Genomic DNA, 22,847 nt, shown 5'->3' with positions numbered 1-22,847 from the left:
AGCCTTGTTTTCAAACTCAAAGTTGAAAGGGAGTGAGAAGTGAAATGTAACATGGACTTGAGGGTCATGAAACTGTGATGTGTTATAAGTGGAAATATCAGTGTGGGCCATCTATCGAATGCTGTTATTTTTGTCATTGTTCATAGTTGGTTTAGTATATTTCTACTGGGCTGTGGCTCATCCTATATGGGACATTATTTTCAGGTACAGGTAGCATGCCACCTCCAAGGACATAGCTTGGGAGGCTAGAGGCAAACAGGCTACCTTTGTTGTTTGCTTTCTTTTGATGTATTACATGTAAATTCAAGCCAAGGGCTTAATATGTTTGGGGTTAGCTCTCTTCTTTTATTGTAACCAAGTGTTAACTTGGAAAGTTGTAAGCCCGTAGGGCATTTGCTTTTGTTGTTAACATGTAATACTTTTGTAAGAACTACTCTGATTAATGGAAAGATGGTGATTTTCTTATATCATTGCATGTCTAAAATGATGGGTTTTACGTATTATTACGAGGGCGTTACACTTCTCACCACCAGAAAAAAGGAACCAGACATGCTTTGCTATAGCAGCTCTATTGCAGATATCAAGAGATTTAAACCCAAGACCCCCCTCATTTTTAGGAGCACACACAGAATCCCAAGCAATCATGGCACTATGAGTTTTGAGCTCACTGCCAAACCAAAGGAAAGCTCTAAGAATACTTTCAATCTCCCTGATAACCTTCTTAGGGAGGATAAACAAGGAAGTCCAGTAAACTTGCATGGAAAAAAGGATGGATTGGATAAGCTGGCTCCTCCCCGCATAAGACAAAGCTCTGTTAGTCCAATTCTTCACTCTTTTGGTGATCCTATCAATGAGAGGGGCACAATCAGTGGCCCTCAATTTGGTAGTGATAAGGGGGACACCAAGATATTTAACAGGGAGTATGCCCTCTTTGAATTTAGCAATACCAAGAATAGAAGTGCGTAACCCCATCTCACAACCAGAAAAGTAGATGTTACTCTTGCTGGGATTAGGGGTAAGACCCGAGAGGTTAGAAAATTCCTCAAGGCCTTCCATCATAAGTTTAACAGTAGACACATCACCTTTGCTAAAAATCATGAGGTCATCAGCAAAACAAAGATTTATAATCTTAGTCTTCTCACATCTCTAATGGAACTTAAACAACGGTTGCGTAGACTTCTCAGCCAAAATTTTAGCAAGAATTTCCATAGCTAAAACAAATAAATAAGGGGATAGAGGATGACCTTGTTGCAAACCTCTAGCCCCTTTGAAGTAGCCATGGAGACTCTCGTTGATGCAAATAGAAAAAGAGGGACTAGTGATGCAGGCCTGGATCTAAGAAACCATGACACGTGGAAAGGCCATAGCCTTAAGAATATCAATAATAAATTCCCACCTCACACTATCATAGGCTTTCATGATATCCACTTTCATGGCACACTTCGGGTAGGGGACTTCCTATGGTACCCTCTCATAAGCTCTTGAGATAGGAAAATATTGTCAGATATTCTCCTACCTTGAACAAATGTTGACTGAACGGGATCAACAAGATAAGGGAGAACAGTTTTAATCCTGTTAACAATGACCTTGGCAACGCATTTGTAAATAGTGTTACAGCAAGAGATGGGTCTAAAGTCACCCACTTTAACAGGATTGAGGACCTTAGGGATGAGAGCAATAATGGTACTATTGACTTCGGATATAAGCCTTCCAGACTCAAAAAAGGTTCTAACAGCTTGAGTGACCTCTCTCCCCATAATATTCCAAGAACTTTTGAAAAAACCAGCAGAGAAGCCATCAGGGCCAGGGGACTTATTGGCTTTAAGAGACCAAAGAGTGTCCTTAATCTCTTTATCAGTCACAGAGCCAGCAAGCAATAGCGATTGGTCAGAAGATATTTTAGACTTAACAAGAGACTGGATTCTGTCAAACCCATTATAATGGTCATCAATAGGGGTACCAAATAAACCAGAGAAAAAAATCTATAAAAGCATTGTGAATGTCCTAAGGTTTTGAAGATTTTTGGCCATCCATCATCTCCAAGTTTAAGATTTTACCCCTATTGATGTTACCCTTAATGGTTTTGAAGAAAAGCCTGCTATTGCTATCACCCTGACTAAGCCACTGGACTCTAGATTTCTGGTGAGCCAGACTCTCCTCAACATCCAGAAGATCAACATGCTGTTTATAAAAGGTTCTCTCAAGTTTTTGCAAAGAAACATTACTAGGATCCTTGTCCAACTTACACTGAGCAGAGAGGAGCTCAGACTTGGAGGTGTGGACTCTAGCAGTAATGTCACTAAAGTCTTTCTTATTCAAAGCCTTTAGAGCTGGTTTCAGATTTTTCAATTTTTGACACACTCTAAACATAGGGACACCTTGAATGTACTGGTTCCAAATTGTAGAAACCACAGAGCAGAAATCCTCATGGTCAGCCCAAAAGTCAAAATATTTGAAAGGTTTCATAAAGGAAGTCACCTTGTCAGAGATATGTATCACAACAGGAGAGTGATCAGATATGCCAGGAGGTAGAAAGGTAGCAAATGAGGCAGGGAATGCATCAAGCCAAGCCTCATTTACCAGCATTCTATCAATCTTGGAAGCAATATAATCCCCACTAGTTCTCTTATTAGCCCAAGTGAATTGGCAACCTCCATAGGAGAGATCAACTAGCTCAGCTTGCAAAATATGGGAATTGAACTCCTCTTTATCCTTAGACGAACTAACAGAACCCCCAGATTTTTCATAAGGGAATCTAATAGCATTAAAGTCCCCTAAAATTACAAGAGGAGTATTGGACTGAGCTTGGGAGATATTAACCATGTACTCAAAAACTTCTTTCCTAACTTCATGTTTATTCTCAGCATAAACAAAACAGACTCTGAACATATAATCCGTAATTAAATCATGCACTTCACAAAAAATATACTGATCAGAGTCATGTAACTTTTGAACTTTACAAAAAGTTGATTCCCAGGAAACACAAATCCACCTAGTTTTAGAAGGTTGTGAGTTTGTCAAAAAGGGCCAATTGTTAACACCAGACGAAAAAATCTGTTGTTCATTCAAAGCTTTTATTTTAGTTTCCAAAATGCCCAATATTTTAATGTCTTCATGCAGCAAAAAATTTCTAACTTCTTTATGTCTATGAGGATTATTAAATCCTCTAACATTCCAAGATGCAATTTTTAAAGACATTGGAAATAGCAAAAATTCAAAAACCCACAAACCAGATAAAACTAGGATTACCTGTGCTTCTTCCTCTGGCTTTTGTTGCCCTTGCCAGAGGAGTTACCTTTTGCACTTGAGCCTATTTGGGCTTGCTTGCTAGTTTGAGCTTTGCCAGGAGTTGATTCCACAAGGTTCTCCACTCTAGCCATCAATTCTGTATCATGAGGGAGAACTAAACTTGTAATTTCCACCAGTTCCTTCTGAAGGGCCACCAGTCCATCCATATTATCATCCTTTGACTCACCATCTATTGGGTTCAGCACCTCTCTGTGAGATTGATCAGGTAATGCCTCTGCGGTCTCCACCTGAACTTGCATTTCTGGTTGGCTCTGCTCTTCCTCGGGTTGTTGCAAGCCATCCTCCTTAGGCTCCTCATTGTTTGCTGTCTCAGTAGAGGTATCTGGAACACCTACTTTCCTCTTGCCCTTGGCCATGACAGTTTCCCAACCAGGGTCAAGATGATTTTGTACTTCCTTTTCGATGTTTGTTAGAGCCGCAACCTTAGTTTTCACACATCTAGCTGTATCATGCCCAAAGGCTATGCAGTGTTCACATTTTGGGGGTAAACCTTGATATTCGACTTTGACTATGGCATCTATTCCTTCACAGTCCACCTTAAACATAGCAGGTAAGGTAGATGCTGTTTCTACCTCAACACACACCCTAGCAAAGGACACCCTACTGCCCTGTTCCGTAAGTTGGTCCATAAACAATGGAACACCTACAACACTAGCTATACGACTTAATCCATCACTATCCCAGTATTCAAATGGGACATTGAAGAACTTAGCCCACACAGGGACCTTGGTAGCCTTTTCCTTAGACAATTTCATCATACGGGTCCATTTTTTCAAGAACAGGTTAAAACCTCCAATATACCAAAGCCCTTCCTCAAGAACTGAGGTACAACATTCTGGGTTATCAAAGATAAAGAAACTAAACCCTTCCCCATTAGCTAAAACCTCTTTCAATCCTATATTTTTCTATAGACCAAAGGCACTATTTCTCAAATAATTAGAGGACACCCCTTTATCCAGAAAGTACCCAACCAAACATGAATCCCATTTTTCTAAAGGGTTAGGACGTGGGGGTAAGTTCACACTGACATAGCCCTCACTTCGATTAAGAGGCACATACCTCACAGGGACGCTACATCAGGTAGACGAGGCAGCCACATCTGCCCTGGTTCGTGTATAAGATTCTTTTCCTTGACCTCTACCACCCATATAATTGAGAGTTGAACACTAGGGTGATTTAGAAAACCGTGAATAAGGTTCTTAAGTTAAACTAATATCGTTAAGCCACAATTACTCAGTAAAATCTCTTTCTTGGATGCTAAGCTAGATTAGTTTCAGTTAAACTTGGCCACTTAAGCCAGTGAAACGATTAGTTGCCTAAACTAATTAGTTCCTAGAACGAAAGAGAGGTGGTTGGAGATGGATAGGAGAGTTAGAGAGAAACTTTCTCCTTGGGAGCTAGAAGAGAAAGTTAGAGAAAAGGAAAGGAAACGTGATGAATATTAAAAGGAATTGAAATTCATCCTTTTGGACTTGAGAATTGAACACTTAGGTGATTTGGATAACATTAAATGAGTTGCTTTTGTTAAACTAATATCGTTAAGCCACAATTACACAATAAATTTTTTTTTTTTTTTTTTTGGAGGCCAATCAAGAAAAGTTTGGGTTAAATTTGGTCACTTAAGTAAATGAAACAATTAGTTGCCTAAACTAATTAGTTCCTAGAACAAAATGGAGAAGGACGGGGAGAGTTAGAGAGAATCCTTTTTCCTGAGAGCTAGGAGAGAAAGTTAGAGCAAAGAAAAGGGAAATAGGATGAAAATTGAGGGGAATTCAAATTCACCATTTTGGAGTTGAGAATTGAACAGTTAAGTGATGTAGAAAACATTACATGGGCTGCTTAAGTTAAAGTAATATCGTTAAGTTACAATTAGGTGATTTACAGAACCTCAAACAAGGTGCCTAAGTTAAACTAAAAACGTTAAGCTACAATTTCTCAGTAAATTCTCTTTCTTGGAGGCAAAGCGTGATTAGTTTGGGTTAAACTTGTTCACTTAAGCTAATGAAACTGTTAGTTGCCTAAGCTAGTTAGTTCCAAGAGCAAAAGAGAGAGGGATGTAGAAGTACGGAGAGTGTTAGAGAGAAAAACTTTCTTTGTGAGAGCTAGAAGGTAAAGTTTGAGAAAAGAATGGTAAATAGGATGAAAATTAACGGGAATTCTAAATCATCCTTTTCTACTTGAGAGTTGAACACTACGGTGATTTAGAAAACCGTAAATGAGGTTCTTAAGTTATACTAATATCGTTAAGCCACAATTACTCAGTAAAATCTATTTCTTGGAGGCTAAGTGTAATGACCCCAAAATGCGTATAAGAAATCATATTTATTTAGCTCTGAGAGGATGTGTTTTAATTTATTTATAGCTATTAGAATTGAAGCATTATTTGTTGAGTTACAGACTTAAAATTTAAATTACCGATCATTGTGGGTTTAGAAATTAAAATTGAATACTTGGGTATGTTAATGGGAATTTTTAGAACTATTGGGGAAAATTAATTAGAAATCTAATTTGTCTGATTCGTTAATGCACGTTTGGGTGGTTAACTTTGTACTGCAAATTGAAGACCCTAGAGACTTCAGGAACCAGAACAGGGGACATATTTATGATCAGCACAATTTTTAGAGTCACCTGGGAACTTTAATTGAAATTTGATTTTGCGCGATTCGTAAGGCCACGTTTGGCTCTCCCTATTGTGCTAAGCCTTGTGTGTGTGTGTTTATTTAGATATATGACGAGGAACTCAACATTTTGAGCCCAAAAATATCTAGAGAAAAGGGGGGGAGACACGTGAGAAAAAGAAGGGAGAGAGTTTTGGAGAGAACTCAAAGAGAAGAAGGAAGAAAGAGAAGAAATGGAAGAAGACATCAAAGAATTGGCTTGAATACATCATGATTATGCAAGAACAAGTAATGATAAGGGCTTAAGGTAAGACTCTCCCTTTCAACACTTGAAGATCACAAGCTAAATAATGAGTTCTTGGCCTATCTATAATTGTATGTAAGGGTTTGGTTTATTCACGCAAGAAGATGATGAATCTTTATACATAGCATGAATTTATGTTACAACTTAACTTCTTGTAAGGGTTTTATGGCTCTTAAAGAGGCTAGAGAGGATTCACCATGGGAATGAGTTTTAAACCCCAAATCATGGTTACCTTATGCTTTCGTGTTTTAATTTGTAATCTTGTTCTTGTGATTGGGAATTGAGTTGTATTTTGGAGTTATGAATTGGAATGGAAGCTAAAAATGTGAAATTTATCTTATATTGAAGGGTTTTGGGCTTTGATTTACATGTAATTAAGGTTTGATTTTGGAGATGAGAAACCCCAATTTTTTAGCCATTTTCGGACTGTAAACTGTTCAGGCCGCACGTGCGGCACTGTTCCCCCGCACATGCGGAGACAGCTCTGTCCAGCCAACTTTGAACAAGCATATCTTTTGCATCCGGACTCCGTTTTGAGTGATTCTTGAGCCCAAAATCAAGCCCCAAAAGTCTAGTTTCTAATGGCGGTAGTCTCATGCCAAAATTATAAATACAGAAATAGTTGTGCCCAAATTAGTGACGACTGTTCACTTTCAGTCAACCAATTTTGTACCATTTCTTCACCTAAACCATTTCCCATCGATTTCTCCTGTTTTCTGAGACATGAATTATAACTTATTAAAGAATAATGAGCTTGGTACCACCATGGCTAATTGATTGAATGATTAAAGAGAATAAGTAAAGATCGAGTATAATCTCATATAATGTGTTGTGCAATGTACTTGTAGGTCGAGACAAGGACATCAACCCATTACTACCGGGAGCCGATCACTATGAGTAATAGTACTACAAATGTACATGGTCTACCATTAAGAAAATTGTTAACAACATTCTATTCTCCGTGAGCTAATATGTTAACATGTGTGTTGATTGGGAATTGATGTGAACATTGAAAGAGTTAGCACACATCGGTATGACTCTGAACCTACTCCGTATTTTGGGTTATGGCTAATGATTATTGTCAATGTACCATCCTAACAATTACCTATGATTCTGTATAAGAATTGCATACAAACTATTAACACTGTGAAGTTGGTTAATAGAAAAGAATTGCGTATCAATGACATTGTTATGTAATTCATGTTATGATATGAATTGTTCTGGCCTGTTGATGTAATGGTACATTTACCCTCGGATTATTGTTAATGTTAAGGTTTTGTTAATTATGAAACAAGTATGCCTACTTACAAAGAACCATGAGGAAATCTAAGCGCAACATTGTACCATATGTTTTGTTTGCTATTGATAATTAATGTTACCATTCTGTTAACTGCTAGTTATGGCATTGAAACATGATGAGCAAATGGGATGCATATGCATTATGGAACTGTGGTATCTACGTATTTCTGAAAGCGTTCAAGTTGTAAAATATGTTTACCTTTTGCTAACAATTATCGGCAACGTTCTGTTAAACTTATATTATCTATGTTTATTCATGTGATTAATGGAAAGAATGTGTGTACTTTCTGTATGATTCTGAAGTTAATCTGTTCTGATGCTTTCTGGTATGGAACAAAGTGCTGTACGGAACTAAGTGCTACACCTTGGTGGGAGCCACCTCTAGAATCCGTACGAGCCACCTCTTGAGTCCATACATCTGTTATTTCTGGGCCGATGGCCGTTCTGTTATTTCTGGGCCGATGGTCGTTCTGTTATTTCTGGGCCGATGGCCATTCCGTTATTTCTGGGCCGATGGCCGTTCTATTATTTCTAGGCCGATGGCCGTTCTGATATTTCTAGGCCAGTGGCCGTTCTGATATTTCTGGACCCATGGTCATTCTGCATCTGTAGGCCTATGGTTGTTCTGTATATCCTGGGCTTAAAGCCACTCTGTTACGGAAACTAGACCCATGGCTGTTTTAGAAATAATTACGGAATGTAGTTAATCAAATGTATCGGCAGTTATATGTTTTATTATTCAGGTTAAACATTACATTATTTATGTACTATTATTCACTGAGTTCGGTCATTCTGTATTTTGTCTGTCAATTTCTGTAGGTAATCAACCGGGAGTTCAGTCCTAACCTTTAAGGCTCGTCTTTCTCTTGTCAACTTTGATGCGTCCAGGCACCACCTGAAGCCGTGCATTTTGTAAAGTGTTGTTAGGTTCTTGATTTATGCTTTGGTTGTCTTTCATTAATATTTTCGTTACACGCCCAATTATGGGTCTAAGTATGAATGTATAAGTGTGTAACCGAAGTTCGGGTGTATGTTACTAAATATTATGTACCTAATGCAATGTGTACAGCCCTGGCATGGTAGTGGTAGCTCAATGGATGATGTTTTACGTTATTTTATATTGATAATGCTTCCGCTTAGGCCCCATATGTTATGTATAATAGGTTAAGTGTCCATTTCTGAATAGGTCATGCCCAAAACTTTTAGGGGCGGGTTTGGGGAGTGACACCAAGCTAGATTAGTTAGATTTAAACTTGGACACTTAGGCCAGTGAAACAATTAGTTGCCTAAACTAATTAGTTCCTAGAACGAAATAGAGGTGGTTGGAGATGGACGGAGAGAGTTAGAGAGAAACTTTCTCCTTGGGAGCTAGAAGAGAAAGTTAGAGAAAAGGAAAGGAAATCTGGATGAAAATTAAAGGGAATTGAAATTCATCCATTTGGACTTGAGAATTGAACACTTAGGTGATTTAGATAACATTAAATGAGTTGCTTCTGTTAAACTAATATCGTTAAGCCACAATTACTCAATAAATTTTTATTTTTATTTTTTGGACGCCAATCAAGAAAAGCTTGGGTTAAACTTGGTCACTTAAGCAAATGAAACAATAAGTTGCCTACACTAATTAGTTCCTAGAACAAAATAGAGAACGATGGAGAAGGACGGGGAGAGTTATAGTGAATCCTTCTTCCTGAGAGCTAGGAGGGAATGTTTTTTTTTTTTTTTGGGTAAGTAACTAGGAGGGAAAGTTAGAGCAAAGAAAAGGGAAATAGGATGAAAATTGAGGGGAATTCAAATTCATCATTTTGGAGTTGAGAATTGAACAGTTTGGTGATGTAGAAAACATTACACGGGCTGCTTAAGTTAAAGTAATTTCGTTAAGTTACAATTAGGTGATTTACAAAACCTCAATCGAGGTGCCCAAGTTAAACTAATATCGTTAAGCCACAATTACTCAGTAAAATCTCTTTCTTGGAGGCTAAACTAGATTAGTTTGTGTTAAACTTGGCCACTGAAGCCAGTAAAACGATTAGTTGCCTAAACTAATTAGTTCCTAGAACGAAAGAGAGGTGGTTGGAGATGGACAGAGAGAATTAGAGAGAAACTTTCTTCTTGGGAGCTAAAAGAGAAAGTTAGAGAAAAGGAAAGGAAATGGGATGAAAATTAAAGGGAATTGAAATTCATCCTTTTGGACTTGGGAATTGAACACTTAGGTGATTAGATAACATTAAATGAGTTGCTTTTGTTAAACTAACATCGTTAAGCCACAATTACTCAACAATTTTTTTTTTTTTTTTGAGGCCAATCAAGATTAGTTTGGGTTAAACTTGGTTACTTAAGCAAATGAAACAATTAGTTGTCTAAACTAATTAGTTCCTAGAACAAAATAGAGAACGATGGAGAAGGACGGGGAGAGTTAGAGAGAATCCTTCTTCCTAAGAGCTAGGAGGGAAAGTTAGAGCAAAGAAAAGGGAAATAGGATGAAAATTGACTCATCGGGGAAGAAAGTAGAGCCTCTCTCTCTAGAATCTAGAGAGAGAAAGCTCCCCCCAGGTTGGTTCTGGTGTAGGTCCGGCCAGATTGTTAGCTTCTCTGCACAAATCTTGTTTGTGAGGAAGCATTTTATATGCTTAAAAGCTACGGTGTTCTTTGTTTTTGTGGCTCTGCCATTGGTCCGAGTTAAAATATCTGTAAGTCCGAACGTGGTGTGAAGTTTGTACCATCAGAAGAATGGGTTGATCCATCTTCATTGACGTCGCTTGTAGCTCACGGGCGTTAAAAATGGGTGTTGTTCAGTGTGCACTGATGCAAGGTGATCTGTGTGTCGTGTTATGTGTTATGTGTGCTGGAGGTGTTGTTTTCATCGCCGGTGCTCTCTGTTTTCCGATGGTATCCTTGGTGCTGCCGTCGTTATTCATTTTTTATGGCAAGATTGTTGGAAATGGTGTTTATCTGCCATGTTTCTAGGAGCTCTGGCCGTGATAATGAAGATGCTAGGGTGAAGGTTTGCTGGCTCGCCGTTCATGGCAGTTGTGTGATCCTCCCCTAGTTTTGTTTCTTTTGCTGGTCTCTTGAACTCTGGTTTCCATTGCCAGAGCTCAGGAGGATATATACTGAGTGTTTGGCGTGGTTAGAGGGGCTGATTCTGCTATGCCATGTTCCAGTGGATGTTTTTCGAAGAGGATGTTGTCTGCATTTGTTCCTAGGTTGCAATGGATGTGGGTTGTACTGGTGGTGTCTTCACCGGAGGTGTCTTTTTGCACCGGTGTTGATTGGTTTAGTTGTGGAGTCAGTTCTGCAGTTGGCACGTTTGTCTCACAGTCTGGTAGACGCGTATGTGCAATTTTGGGGTCCTGCAGAGTTGTAATCATCATCATGGGTAACACCGACCTCGTGAAAGGTGATAGTGAGGGTTGGTTTCAAATTTGTTTCTAATTTTTCGCTGGTTTTGTAGGAGCCCATGGTTCTCTATATATAATGGTGATTTGTGCATCTGGGGAGGTGTGTATCCACGTGCTCCGGTTGAATTTTGTGAGTATGTATCCACATGCTCCATTTGTTTATATAAAGAAATCGGTGGGTCCATTTTTAGAGTGAGGTATATAATTTTTATATATATCTTTTATTTAGTGGAATCCACATGTAGCCTTTGTGGGTTTTGTGAGTGTTGGTTGAAGTGGGGCCCATGAACCTACGGTTTTATTTAGTGTTTGGGCTGGTATCATTGGACTAGGCCGTGGTTGTTTTGCTAAGTTTGGGCCCACGGCTTATTGGCTTTTGTGAAGAAATTAGTAGTGCCCATTTTGGATATTTTTATTAAATGGGCAGGTCATTTTGTGAGTACTTCTTTTTATCCACTATGCAGTGAACCTTTATTGTTGATTTTCTCATGAGTTTGATTGTGTGATCCTCATGTGACTCTTTATGAGGATAGTTTTGAGCCATGTCTGCCAAGAGTGATTGAGGAGTCACTGTTATGGGGAATTTTGGTTCGATTACTATCCGAGTTAGAGACTAGGAGATGAGCGGGAGGATAGCTACCGGTTTTCTGGTGCTTCTTGTCTTCATGTGACCCATCCTAATTGATTGTATTGCCATGCTTGTCATCGAGTGATGGGGACACTGCCGTGTAGTTTGAGGCTTGTGATCTACTAAGGAAGGGACTGGGGGATGTGTCGATTGCTCTCATGATATTTTGGCTATATGTTGGTTTGTTGTTACCGGGCTATAGTTTTTCGCGACAACTCCCAAGATTGTTGTTTATGGTGATTGATTGTGCTCGCTTCATGTGACTCTGTCGGGATTTCTCGTGGAGTAGATTTTTTCCTCTGTCACAGCTTTAGATAGTGGCTTGGATGTCAAGGTTGTGAGGAGTGGGATGCTTATTGGACTCCATGCACTTATCTTCGGTAGAGACTGGGGGCTTGTGTGTTTGGTTATCATTTTGATTTGGATTGTGGGTTGTTGCTTTGTGAGTATGTCCGTTGTGTCTATTTAGGTTGTTGGTGTTTTCTTGTTTCTTTGCCCATATATTCACCCCTAGTTTCCATCTACTGTCTCTGATGGTTAGGTTATTTGGGGACAAATGGATATATGGGCAAAGTTGGGCTTTGTATTTTATTTTCTGCTTTTCCCCCTTTCTTTGAGGTTGTGGTGATGGTGATGCTGTTTAGGTAATTACTTTTATTTGTTGTAAGGTGTGCCTGGGGTATGCCCCTTGTAAACTTCTAAATTTCATTGTCTTTATTTTATGACTTACTTACCCAAAAAAAAAAAGGATGAAAATTGAGGGAATTCAATTTCATCATTTTGGAGTTGAGAATCGAATAGTTAGGTGATGTAGAAAACATTACATGGGCTGCTTAAGTTAAAGTAATATCGTTAAGTTACAATTAGGTGATTTACAGAACCTCAAACAAGGTGCCTAAGTTAAACTAATAACATTAAGCTACAATTTCTCAGTAAATTCTCTTTCTTGGAGGCCAAGCGTGATTAGTTTGAGTTAAACCTGTTCACTTAAGCTAATGAAACTGTTAGTTGCCTAAGCTTTTTTTTGGGTAGGTAGTTAGTTGCCTAAGCTAGTTAGTTCCTAGAGCAAAAGAGAGAGGGACGTAGAAGTACAGAGAGTGTTAGAGAGAAAAACTTTCTTCATGAGAGCTAGAAGATAAAGTTTGAGAAAAGAATGGTAAACAGGATGAAAATTAACGGGAATTCTAAATCAACCATTTCTACTTTAGAGTAGAACACTAGGATGATTTAGAAAACCATAAATGAGATGCTTAAGTTACACTAATATCGTTAAGCCACAATTACTCAGTAAAATCTCTTTCTTGGTGGCTAAGCTAGATTTGTTTGAGTTAAACTTGGCCACTTAAACCAGTGAAACGATTAGTTGCCTAAACTAATTAGTTCCTAGAACGAAAGAGAGGTGGTTGGAGATGGACGGAGAGAGTTAGAGAGAAACATTCTCCATGGGAGCTAGAAGAGAAAGTTAGAGAAAAGGAAAGGAAACAGGACGAAAATTAAAGAGAATTGAAATTCATCCTGTTGGACTTGAGAAATGAAAACATAGGTGATTTAGATAACATTAAATGAGTTGCTTTTGTTAAACTAACATCATTAAGACACAATTACTCAATAATTTTTTTTTTTTTGGAGGCCAATCAAGATTAGTTTGGGTTAAACTTGGTCACTTAAGAAAATGAAACAATTAGTTGCCTAAACTAATTAGTTCCTAGAACAAAACAGAGAATGATGGAGAAGGACAGGGAGAGTTAGAGAGAATCCTTCTTCGTGAGAGCTAGAAGGGAAAGTTAGAGCAAAGAAAAGGGAAATATGATGAAAATTGAGGGGAATTCAAATTCATCATTTTGGAGTTGAGAATTGAACAGTTAGGTGATGTAGACAACATTACATGGGCTGCTTAAGTTAAAGTAATATCGTTAAGTTACAATTAGGTGATTTACAGAACCTGAAACAAGGTGCCTAAGTTAAACTAATAACGTTAAACTACAATTTCTCAGTAAATTCTCTTTTTCGGAGGCCAAGCGTGATTAGTTAGAGTTAAACATGTTCACCTAAGCGAATGAAACTGTTAGCTGCCTAAGCTAGTTAGTTCCCAAAGCAAAAGAGAGAGGGATGTAGAAGTACGGAGAGTGTTAGAGAGAAAAACTTTCTTTGTGAGAGCTAGAAGATAAAGTTTGAGAAAAGAATGGTAAATAGGATGAAAATTAACGAGAATTCTAGATCATCCTTTTCTACTTGAGTGTTGAACACTACGGTGATTTAGAAAATCGTAAATGAGGTGCTTAAGTTATACTAATATCGTTAAGCCACAATTACTCAGTAAAATCTCTTTCTTGGAGGCTAAGCTAGATTTGTTTGAGTTAAACTTGGACACTTAAGCCAGTGAAACGTTTAGTTGCCTAAACTAATTAGTTCCTAGAACGAAAGAGAGGTGGCTGGAGATGGACGGAGAGAGTTAGAGATAAACTTTCTCCTTGGGAGTTAGAAGAGAAAGTTAGAGAAAAGGAAAGGAAACAGGACGAAAATTAAAGAGAATTGAAATTCATCCTGTTGGACTTGAGAAATGAAAACATAGGTGATTTAGATAACATTAAATGAGTTGCTTTTGTTAAACTAACATCATTAAGCCACAATTACTCAATAATTTTTTTTTTTTTTTGAGGCCAATCAAGATTAGTTTGGGTTAAACTTGGTCACTTAAGAAAATGAAACAATTAGTTTCCTACACTAATTAGTTCCTATAACAAAACAGAAAACGATGGAGAAGGACGGGGAGAGTTAGAGAGAATCCCTCTTCCTGAGGGCTAGGAGGGAAAGTTAGAGCAAAGAAAAGGGAAATAGGATGAAAATTGAGGGGAATTCAAATTCATCATTTTGGAGTTGAGAATTGAACAGTTAGGTGATGTAGAAAACATTACATGGGCTGCTTAAGTTAAAGTAATATTGTTAAGTTACAATTAGGTGATTTGCAGAACCTCAAACAAGGTGCCTAAGTTAAACTAATAACGTTAAACTACAATTTCTTAGTAAATTCTCTTTCTTGGAGGCCAAGCGTGATTAGTTTGAGTTAAACTTGTTCACTTAAGCTAATGAAACTGTTAGTTGCCTAAGCTAGTTAGTTCCTAAAGCAAAAGAGAGAGGGATATAGAAGTACGGAGAGTGTTAGAGAGAAAAACTTTCTTCGTGAGAGCTAGAAGATATAGTTTGAGAAAAGAATGGCAAATAGGATGAAAATTAACGAGAATTCTAGATCATCCTTTTCTACTTGAGAGTTGAACACTACGGTGATTTAGAAAACTGTAACTGAGGTGCTTAAGTTATACTAATATCGTTAAGCCACAATTACTCAGTAAAATCTCTTTCTTGGAGGCTAAGCTAGATTAGTTTGAGTTAAACTTGGACACTTAAGCCAGTGAAACGTTTAGTTACCTAAACTAATTAGTTCATAGAACAAAAGAGAGGTGGCTGGAGATGGACGGAGAGAGTTAGAGATAAGCTTTCTCCTTGGGAGCTAGAAGAGAAAGTTAGAGAAAAGGAAAGGAAACAGGATGAAAATTAAAGGGAATTGAAATTCCTCCTTTTGGACTTGAGAATTGAACACTTAAGTGATTTAGATAACATTAAACGAGTTGCTTTTGTTAAAGAAATATCGTTAAGCCTCAATTACTCAAAAAATTATTTTTTTTTTTTTGGAGGCCAATCAAGATTAGTTTGGGTTAAACTTGGTCGCTTAAGCAAATGAAACAATTAGCTTCCTAAACTAATTAGTTTCTAGAACAAAACAGAGAACGATGGAGAAGGACGGGGAGAGCTAGAGAGAATCCCTCTTCCCGAGGGCTAGGAGGGAAAGTTAGAGCAAAGAAAAGGAAAATAGGATGAAAACTAAGGGGAATTCAAATTTATCATTTTGGAGTTGAGAATTGAACAGTTAGGTGATGTAGAAAACATTACATGGGCGGCTTAAGTTAAAGTAATATCGTTAAGTTACAATTAGGTGATTTACAGAACCTCAAACAAGGTGCCTAAGTTAAACTAATAAAGTAAAGATACAATTTCTCAGTAAATTCTCTTTCTTGGAGGCCAAGAATGATTAGTTTGAGTTAAACTTGTTCACTTAAGCTAATGAAACTATTAGTTGCCTAAGCTAGTTAGTCCCTTAAGCAAAAGAGAGAAGGATGGAGAAGTACAGAGTGTGTTAGAGAGAAAAACTTTCTTCATGAGAGCTAGAAGAGAAAGGTTGAGAAAAGAATGGTAAATAGGATGAAAATTAACGAGAATTCTAGATCATCCTTTTCTACTTGGGAGTTGAACACTACGGTGATTTAGAAAACCGTAAATGAGGTTCTTAAGTTATACTAATATCATTAAGCCACAATTACTCAGTAAAATCTCTTTCTTGGATGCTAAGCCAGATTAGTTTCAGTTAAACTAGGATACTTAAGCCACTGAAACGTTTAGTTGCCTAAACTAATTAGTTCCTAGAACGAAAAAGAGGTGGCTGGAGATGGACGGAGAGAGTCAGAGATAAACTTTCTCCTTGGGAGCTAGAAGAGAAAGTTAGAGAAAAGGAAAGGAAATAGGATGAAAATTAAAGGGAATTTAAATTCCTCCTTTTGGACTTGAGAATTGAACAATTAGGTGATTTAGATAACATTAAACGAGTTGCTTTTGTTAAAGTAATATCGTTAAGCCTCAATTACTCAAAAAATTATTATTTTTTTTTTGGAGGCCAATCAAGATTAGTTTGGGTTAAACTTGGTCGCTTAAGCAAATGAAACAATTAGTTGCCTAAACTAATTAGTTCCTAGAACAAAACAGAGAACGATGGAGAAGGACGGGGAGAGTTAGAGAGAATCCCTCTTCCTGAGGGCTAGGAGGGAAAGTTAGAGCAAAGAAAAGGGAAATGGGATGAATATTGAGGGGAATTCAAATTCATCATTTTGGATTTGAGAATTGAACAGTTAGGTGATGTAGAAAACATTACATGGGCTGCTTAAGTTAAAGTAATATCGTTAAGTTACAATTAGGTGATTTATAGAACCTCAAACAAGGTGCCTAAGTTAAACTAATAAAGTTAAGATACAATTTCTCTGTAAATTCTCTTTCTTGGAGGCCAAGCATGATTAGTTTGAGTTAAACTTGTTCACTTAAGCTAATGAAACTCTTAGTTGCCTAAGCTGTTAGTTCCTTGAGGAAAAGAGAGAAGGATGGAGAAGTACGGAGAGTGTTGGAGAGAAAAACTTTCTTCATGAGAGCTAGAAGAGAAAGGTTGAGAAAAGAATGGTAAATAGGATAAAAATTAACGGGAATTCTAAATCATCCTTTCAACTTGAGAGTTGAACACTAGGGTGATTTAGAAAACCGTAAATGAGGTGCTTAAGTTAAACTAATATCGTTAAGCCACAATTACTCAGTAAAATCTATTTCTTGGATGCTAAGCTAAATTAGTTTCAGTTAAACTTGGCCACTTAAGCCAGTGAAACGATTAGTTGCCTAAACTAATTAGTTCCTAGAACGAAAGAGAGGTGGTTGGAGATGGACGGAGAGAGTTAGAGAGAATCTTTTTCCTTGGGAGCTAGAAGACAAAGTTAGAGAAAAGGAAAGGAAACGGGATAAAAATTAAAGGGAATTGAAATTCATCCTTTTGGATTTGAGAATTGAACAGTTAGGTGATTTAGATTACATTAAATGAGTTGCTTTTGTTAAACTAACATCGTTAAGCTACAATTGCTCAATAAATTATTATTTTTTTTTTAGAGGCCAATCAAGATTAGTTTGGGTTATACTTGGTCACTGAAGAAAATGAAACAATTAGTTGCCTAAACTAATTAGTTCCTAGAACAAAATAGAGAACGATGGAGAAGGACGGGGAGATTTAGAGAGAATCCTTCTTCCTGAGAGCTAGTGTAGACGTCCCCGAACGCCCCGGGAGGATGGGTCCCATTCTGTTCATTTTGCGGGTCTACTACAGTTCAGGACTCTCAAATTGTCACGGTTCTTAATCTGAACCACAGAGTCCAAATCTGGCAAATCGTTTTGAGAAACAGATTTTTGAAAAGAAGTGCCAAACATGGACTGCTTTGCCAAATACAGAGTCGCCACCTAAATATTTTTTATGGGGAATTTAGGAAACCCTGACTCGGTGCCAAAGGCCACGTGTCCGTCATCACCAAAGTTGCCTCGGCTCGGGAGCTTGGGTACGATTGGGGATGGTCAGCTATGAGCACCCCCTCTCACCCGATCTGAAGATCGGCCTCTTTTTTTTTTTTTGTTTTTTTTTTTGGGTGGATAAGTCATAAAATTAATGACAAAAAACTTACACCACTACAAGGGGCATACCCCAGGCCCTAGCAAAAGCTATACAAGAAGCACCGAAAACAAGAGAGAAAACCTAGCAGAAAAGCCACTAAAAGACGAGACAAAGCTAAAGAAAACACAAAAAGAAACAAACAAAAAAATATACATCCAAATAAAAAAAAAAACCAATGACCACAAAGATTTGCCAATTTAAACCAAAAAAAGATGTGTTCATAGGCCGCATACAGTTGGAATGAGGCTCATGAACACAGCCCGCTATAAATGGGACAGCCACGGGTTGGACTTCTCTTTCTTTGCTTACTGTGACCGCTGGAAATGTCCAGAATGGGAGGAACCTTTTGCTTCTTATTTATTTGACTATTTGGTTGTCAAAGCCTGATGTATGCTTGTTTATTCTTAGGTCTTATGCTTTAACTGCGGGATGTGCATGTTTAAGCTGGTCTGTTTGGTTCCGAACCTGTCTGATTGTGTTCATCTTTCCCATATGTTTATTATGGGACACATGAACATTTTTGTATGTTCGGGTCTGTGTCTTGATAGTTATTCTTGTCATGTTTTTATTTTGGTTTTGTTTGCTGGTTGAGTGTTTTGGTTTCTTTCATTTTGTTCTTGTATAGTTTTCGTTAGGTCCTGGGGTATGCCCCTTGTAGCTGTGTATTTTCTGTTTTTTTATTTATGTCTTATTCACCCAAAAAAAAAAAGAACACAGCCCGCCATCTAAAATCAGCCAAAGTCACATACGCAACCAAAACCAACAAAACGAAACTTCCCGTGCACATCCCGCACGAGTGGGCCAAAACACCATCAAAGTATCTAATAAGAACCAAAAGAAAACACCCAAACTCAGAGATGTAACAAGCAAAGCAAATAAAATAAAATTTCTTCACACAAAGACGCCTCTTTTCAGCCGTCTGCACGAAAACCAGCCTGCTCCAGAACAATGATGCAGAACTGTTTACCAAATCAACCAAACTCCAGACAGCATCATCCATATAAATGGTTTGCTGCCAACCCATGCAACCCGAGCAGATTCTAAACACAATAGTAGACCCTGTCAACCAGCAAACACTTAAAAGTATTAAAAGCTCATCAACAGTAGAATATACATGAATCAATGACAGATTACTTGGCATACCACACATATATATGCTCACTACACTCAACCCACAATTATATAAGCTCACATCACTCGGAAAACAATGCTCCCTATACCTGCAAAAGAGATCACAGATGATATATAAAAACATATTAGTTCCTCTCAATGTGGCTAGTGATATTGGGATGGGTGATTGTTTACTCCTCACACTATACTCGGCCCACAGATTATGGAGCATACACTCAACAAACAGCTTACCAGAAGTCCAGGTACCTGTATCAATAACAAACATTAGGAAACCCCACAATGTATTTGCTAACCATCACTCAACCCACAATTTATGATCTCTCATTCCTCACAACAGTTGCCGCAAGCTTCAACATAGTATGGGGAAGTCTCCATGATTGAAGATACCATCTGTCAGTTTGGTGAGGCTTCAGATTGGTAATATGCATTACCCTGAACCTTACCATATCCACAATACACTTTATAACCACCTCTTCCGGGACCATATCCTTGCTAAACACTCTATTATTCCTAGCAATCCACAGCTGATAAACAGTACAGGTAAAAGCAAGCTTAGTGATGATAGCCCCAGAGATTTTCCTTTCACAGATTTAGCAATGAGCTGGACCAAATCGTCCCAAAGTATAGAGGGCCAATTTACATTTATTTTACCTTTATTGCAAGACCACACCCTTTCCGAGAATGGACACTCAAAGAAAAGGTGATTGTGGTCCTCACAATGATGCTGGCAGAAAACACACTCCGCAGATTGGGTTACATAAAAAATTTGCAACCTATCCCCAGTATTTAATCTGCCAATAATAGCCATCCACACCACAAAGCTCACCTTGGGGATATTATAAGGCCCCCACAGAAGAGTTGACCAATTTACAGGGTCAAAGTGTTTCCTCAAGAAATGCCAAGTAGATTGAATAGTGAATTGGCTGTTAGTAGCAGGACACCAACTAACATCATCAGACCCACCAGTAGGGAGGAATGTGGCCGGAGTGCTATCAATAAGTTCCATAAGCTCCCATGATGAGGGAAAAGGCCATCTCCAAGAATTACCCTCCACAATCTCACTAACCTTAGCATCTATACCAAGAGCAGAATCATACACAATTCTAACTCCAAATTTGTCCCACAAAGACCCCATAGGGTGCCAATTATCAAACCACAAAAAAAACATTAGAACCATCTCCCACCCTATGTTTGATTAGAGGGTAAATGATAGGTCTAAGAGAGAGGATCTTCCTCCAAACCCATGAAGGGTCATTTGGCACCCTAACTCTCCAAAAACGCCTACCTTTGAGAATATAAGACTTTACCCAAATACACCACATTGACTGCTCACCCCCAGAGAATAGAAACCAGACATGTTTAGCAATGGCAGCCTTATTCCGCATAGTGAGGGACTTAAAACCCAACCCCCCTTCCTTCTTAGGACAACAAATTCTATCCCAAGAAACCTTAGCCCCATGGTTTTTTAACTCGCACCCAGACCAAAAGAAAGCTCTAAACAAACTCTCTATAGATCTAATGACCTTCTTTGGAAGGATGAATAAAGAGGTCCAGTAAACTTGCATAGAGAATAGAACAGATTGGATTAACCGAGCTCTACCAGCATAAGTGAGGCACTTATTTGTCCAGCTTTTAATCCTTTTTGTAATTCTCTCCACAAGTTGGTCACAATCAGTGGCCTTAAGTTTCGTAGAAACTAAAGGGACCCCCAAGTATCTCATAGGTAAATTGCCTTCACTAAAGTGACAAACCCCAAGGATCTCATCTCTTAACTGCTTATCACAACCAGAAAAGAAAACGTGACTCTTATTAGGGCTAGGAGACAGCCCAGACAAACTCTTAAATTCTTCTAACCCCATGATGATGGACTGAACAGTATACACATCCCCTTTACAGAATATCATTAGATCATCAGCAAAGCATAAATTAACAATCTTGGTTTTATCACATCTCCAATGGAATTTGAACGCTGGATGAGAAGCCTTCTCAGCCAAAATTCTAGAGAGAATTTCCATGACAATAACAAAGAGATAAGGAGACATAGGGTCACCTTGCCTCAAACCTCTCTTCCCCCTAAAATAACCATGCAGACTCCCATTAATGCAAATGGAATAAGTGGGACTAGTCATGCAAGCTTTTATCCAAAGGATAATGTTAGGGGGGAAACCCATCGCGGTAAGGACATCAAGAACAAAATCCCATCTAACATTATCGTAGGCTTTCATAATGTCCACCTTCATGGTACACCGAGGAGAGGGGGAGGCTTTGTGATAGCCCCTCATGAGCTCCTGAGAAAGGAAAATATTATCGGTTATCCTCCTACCAGGGACAAAAGCAGATTGAACAGGATCGATAAGATCATGAAGGACAATTTTAATCCTGTCCGCAATGATCTTAGAAATACATTTATACAAAGTGTTGCAGCACGAGATAGGTCTAAAATCCCCCACTTTTTCAGCATTGGGGATCTTCGGAATCAAAGCAATGGAGGTGCTATTTAATTCCTGAAGAAGCTCCCCCGAAGTAAAGAAAGATTTGATTGCTTCAACAACTTCTCTCCCCACAATATCCCAGGATTTCAGAAAAAAACCCGCAGAATACCCATCGGGGCCAGGGTCTTTATTAGCTTTAAGGGACTTGAATGCATCAATGATCTCTTTCTCAGTAACCTCCCTAGCAAGGTTTTGATATTGACTCTCAGACACTCTTTTAGTGATAAGGCTCCTAATCCTATCATACCCATTATATTGATCACCAAAAGGTTTCCCAAACAAATTTGTGAAGTAGTCCACAAAGGAGTGATGAACCTCAGCACTTTTAGTCACTCTATCCCCATTAGGGAGCACAACACTGTGGATCCGCCCCTTATTCACATTTCCCTTAACATTTCTAAAGAAGAACTTGGAATTCCTATCCCCTAAGCCTAACCATTGGACTCGAGACTTCTGGTGGGCAAGACTCTCCTCAGCTTTACTAAGGTCTACATATTTCACATAAGCAGCCCTCTCAGTCTCCTGAAGAGTTAAATTTAAAGGGTCTTTATCAAGCTTAATCTGAGAATTAAGGAGATGATCCTTGGCAACTCCAACCCGAGTGGAAATCTCACTATATTCCTTTTTGTTCAGATCTTTAAGAATGGGCTTAAAAGTTTTAAGCTTTTGACAAACCCTAAACATAGGAGAACCCCTAATGTATTTCCTCCAAACACCATACACTCTGGGGAGGAAATCACAGTGGTTAGCCCAGAAGTCAAAAAACTTAAAGGGCTTCTTAAACTTCGTTTCCTCACCTCCAAGTTGCACAATCACAGGAGAGTGATCAGAAACTCCAGATGGCAAGAAAAGAGCATACGAGTTAGGGTTAACGGTTAACCACCTCTCATTGACAAGGACTCTATCAATTTTCGAGGTAATGAAGTTACCACCCCCCTGCTTATTCGACCAAGTAAATTGACACCCTTTATAACACAGGTCTTCCAATTCAAAGTCCAAAACCATGCTATTAAACACCTCATTGGCACGACTCCAGTTCTCCCTGCCCCCCATTTTCTCATATGAAAAGCGAACAGCATTAAAGTCACCAAGAAAAACAGAGGGGTGACTAGCATAGTTGAGAGCAATTTTTTTTTATATCAAAAAACAAGGGAATCCTCAACTCATGCTTATTTTCAGCGTAAACAAAAGTAGAGAAGAAGCTGAGATCACCCTCAAAAACAGTCACTTTAACAAAAATAAACTGGTTTGATTTTTGGACCAACAAAATATCACAGAAATTTGGATCCCAGCAAACCCAAATTCTCGCTGGCAGATCTGGTTGAGAATTCGACAAAAATTTCCAATTTTTAAAGCTA

At 38.4% G+C, this 22,847-nt stretch overlaps 1 protein-coding gene across 1 annotated transcript; it reads right to left on the bottom strand.

Moving 5' to 3' along the window:
* Positions 1-462: 462 nt before the first annotated feature.
* Positions 463-20,132, bottom strand: LOC145797915 (uncharacterized). The gene is made up of 9 exons (XM_082885356.1): positions 19,824-20,132; positions 19,385-19,521; positions 19,229-19,243; positions 19,010-19,086; positions 18,834-18,925; positions 3,250-4,214; positions 2,096-2,881; positions 1,468-1,923; positions 463-1,087 (listed from the first exon to the last, which is right to left on the bottom strand). The coding sequence occupies exons 1-9, from the start codon at positions 20,130-20,132 to the stop codon at positions 463-465; spliced, it is 3,462 nt and encodes a 1,153-aa protein (XP_082741482.1).
* Positions 20,133-22,847: the final 2,715 nt, after the last annotated feature.

Source organism: Camellia sinensis, chromosome 8 (assembly GCF_055761805.1).
Source record: "Camellia sinensis isolate YWXY chromosome 8, ASM5576180v1, whole genome shotgun sequence".
Taxonomy (NCBI): Eukaryota; Viridiplantae; Streptophyta; class Magnoliopsida; order Ericales; family Theaceae; genus Camellia; species Camellia sinensis.
The sequence above is the reverse complement of the archived record's forward strand: the minus strand, read 5'-3'. Positions and strand labels throughout refer to the sequence as shown.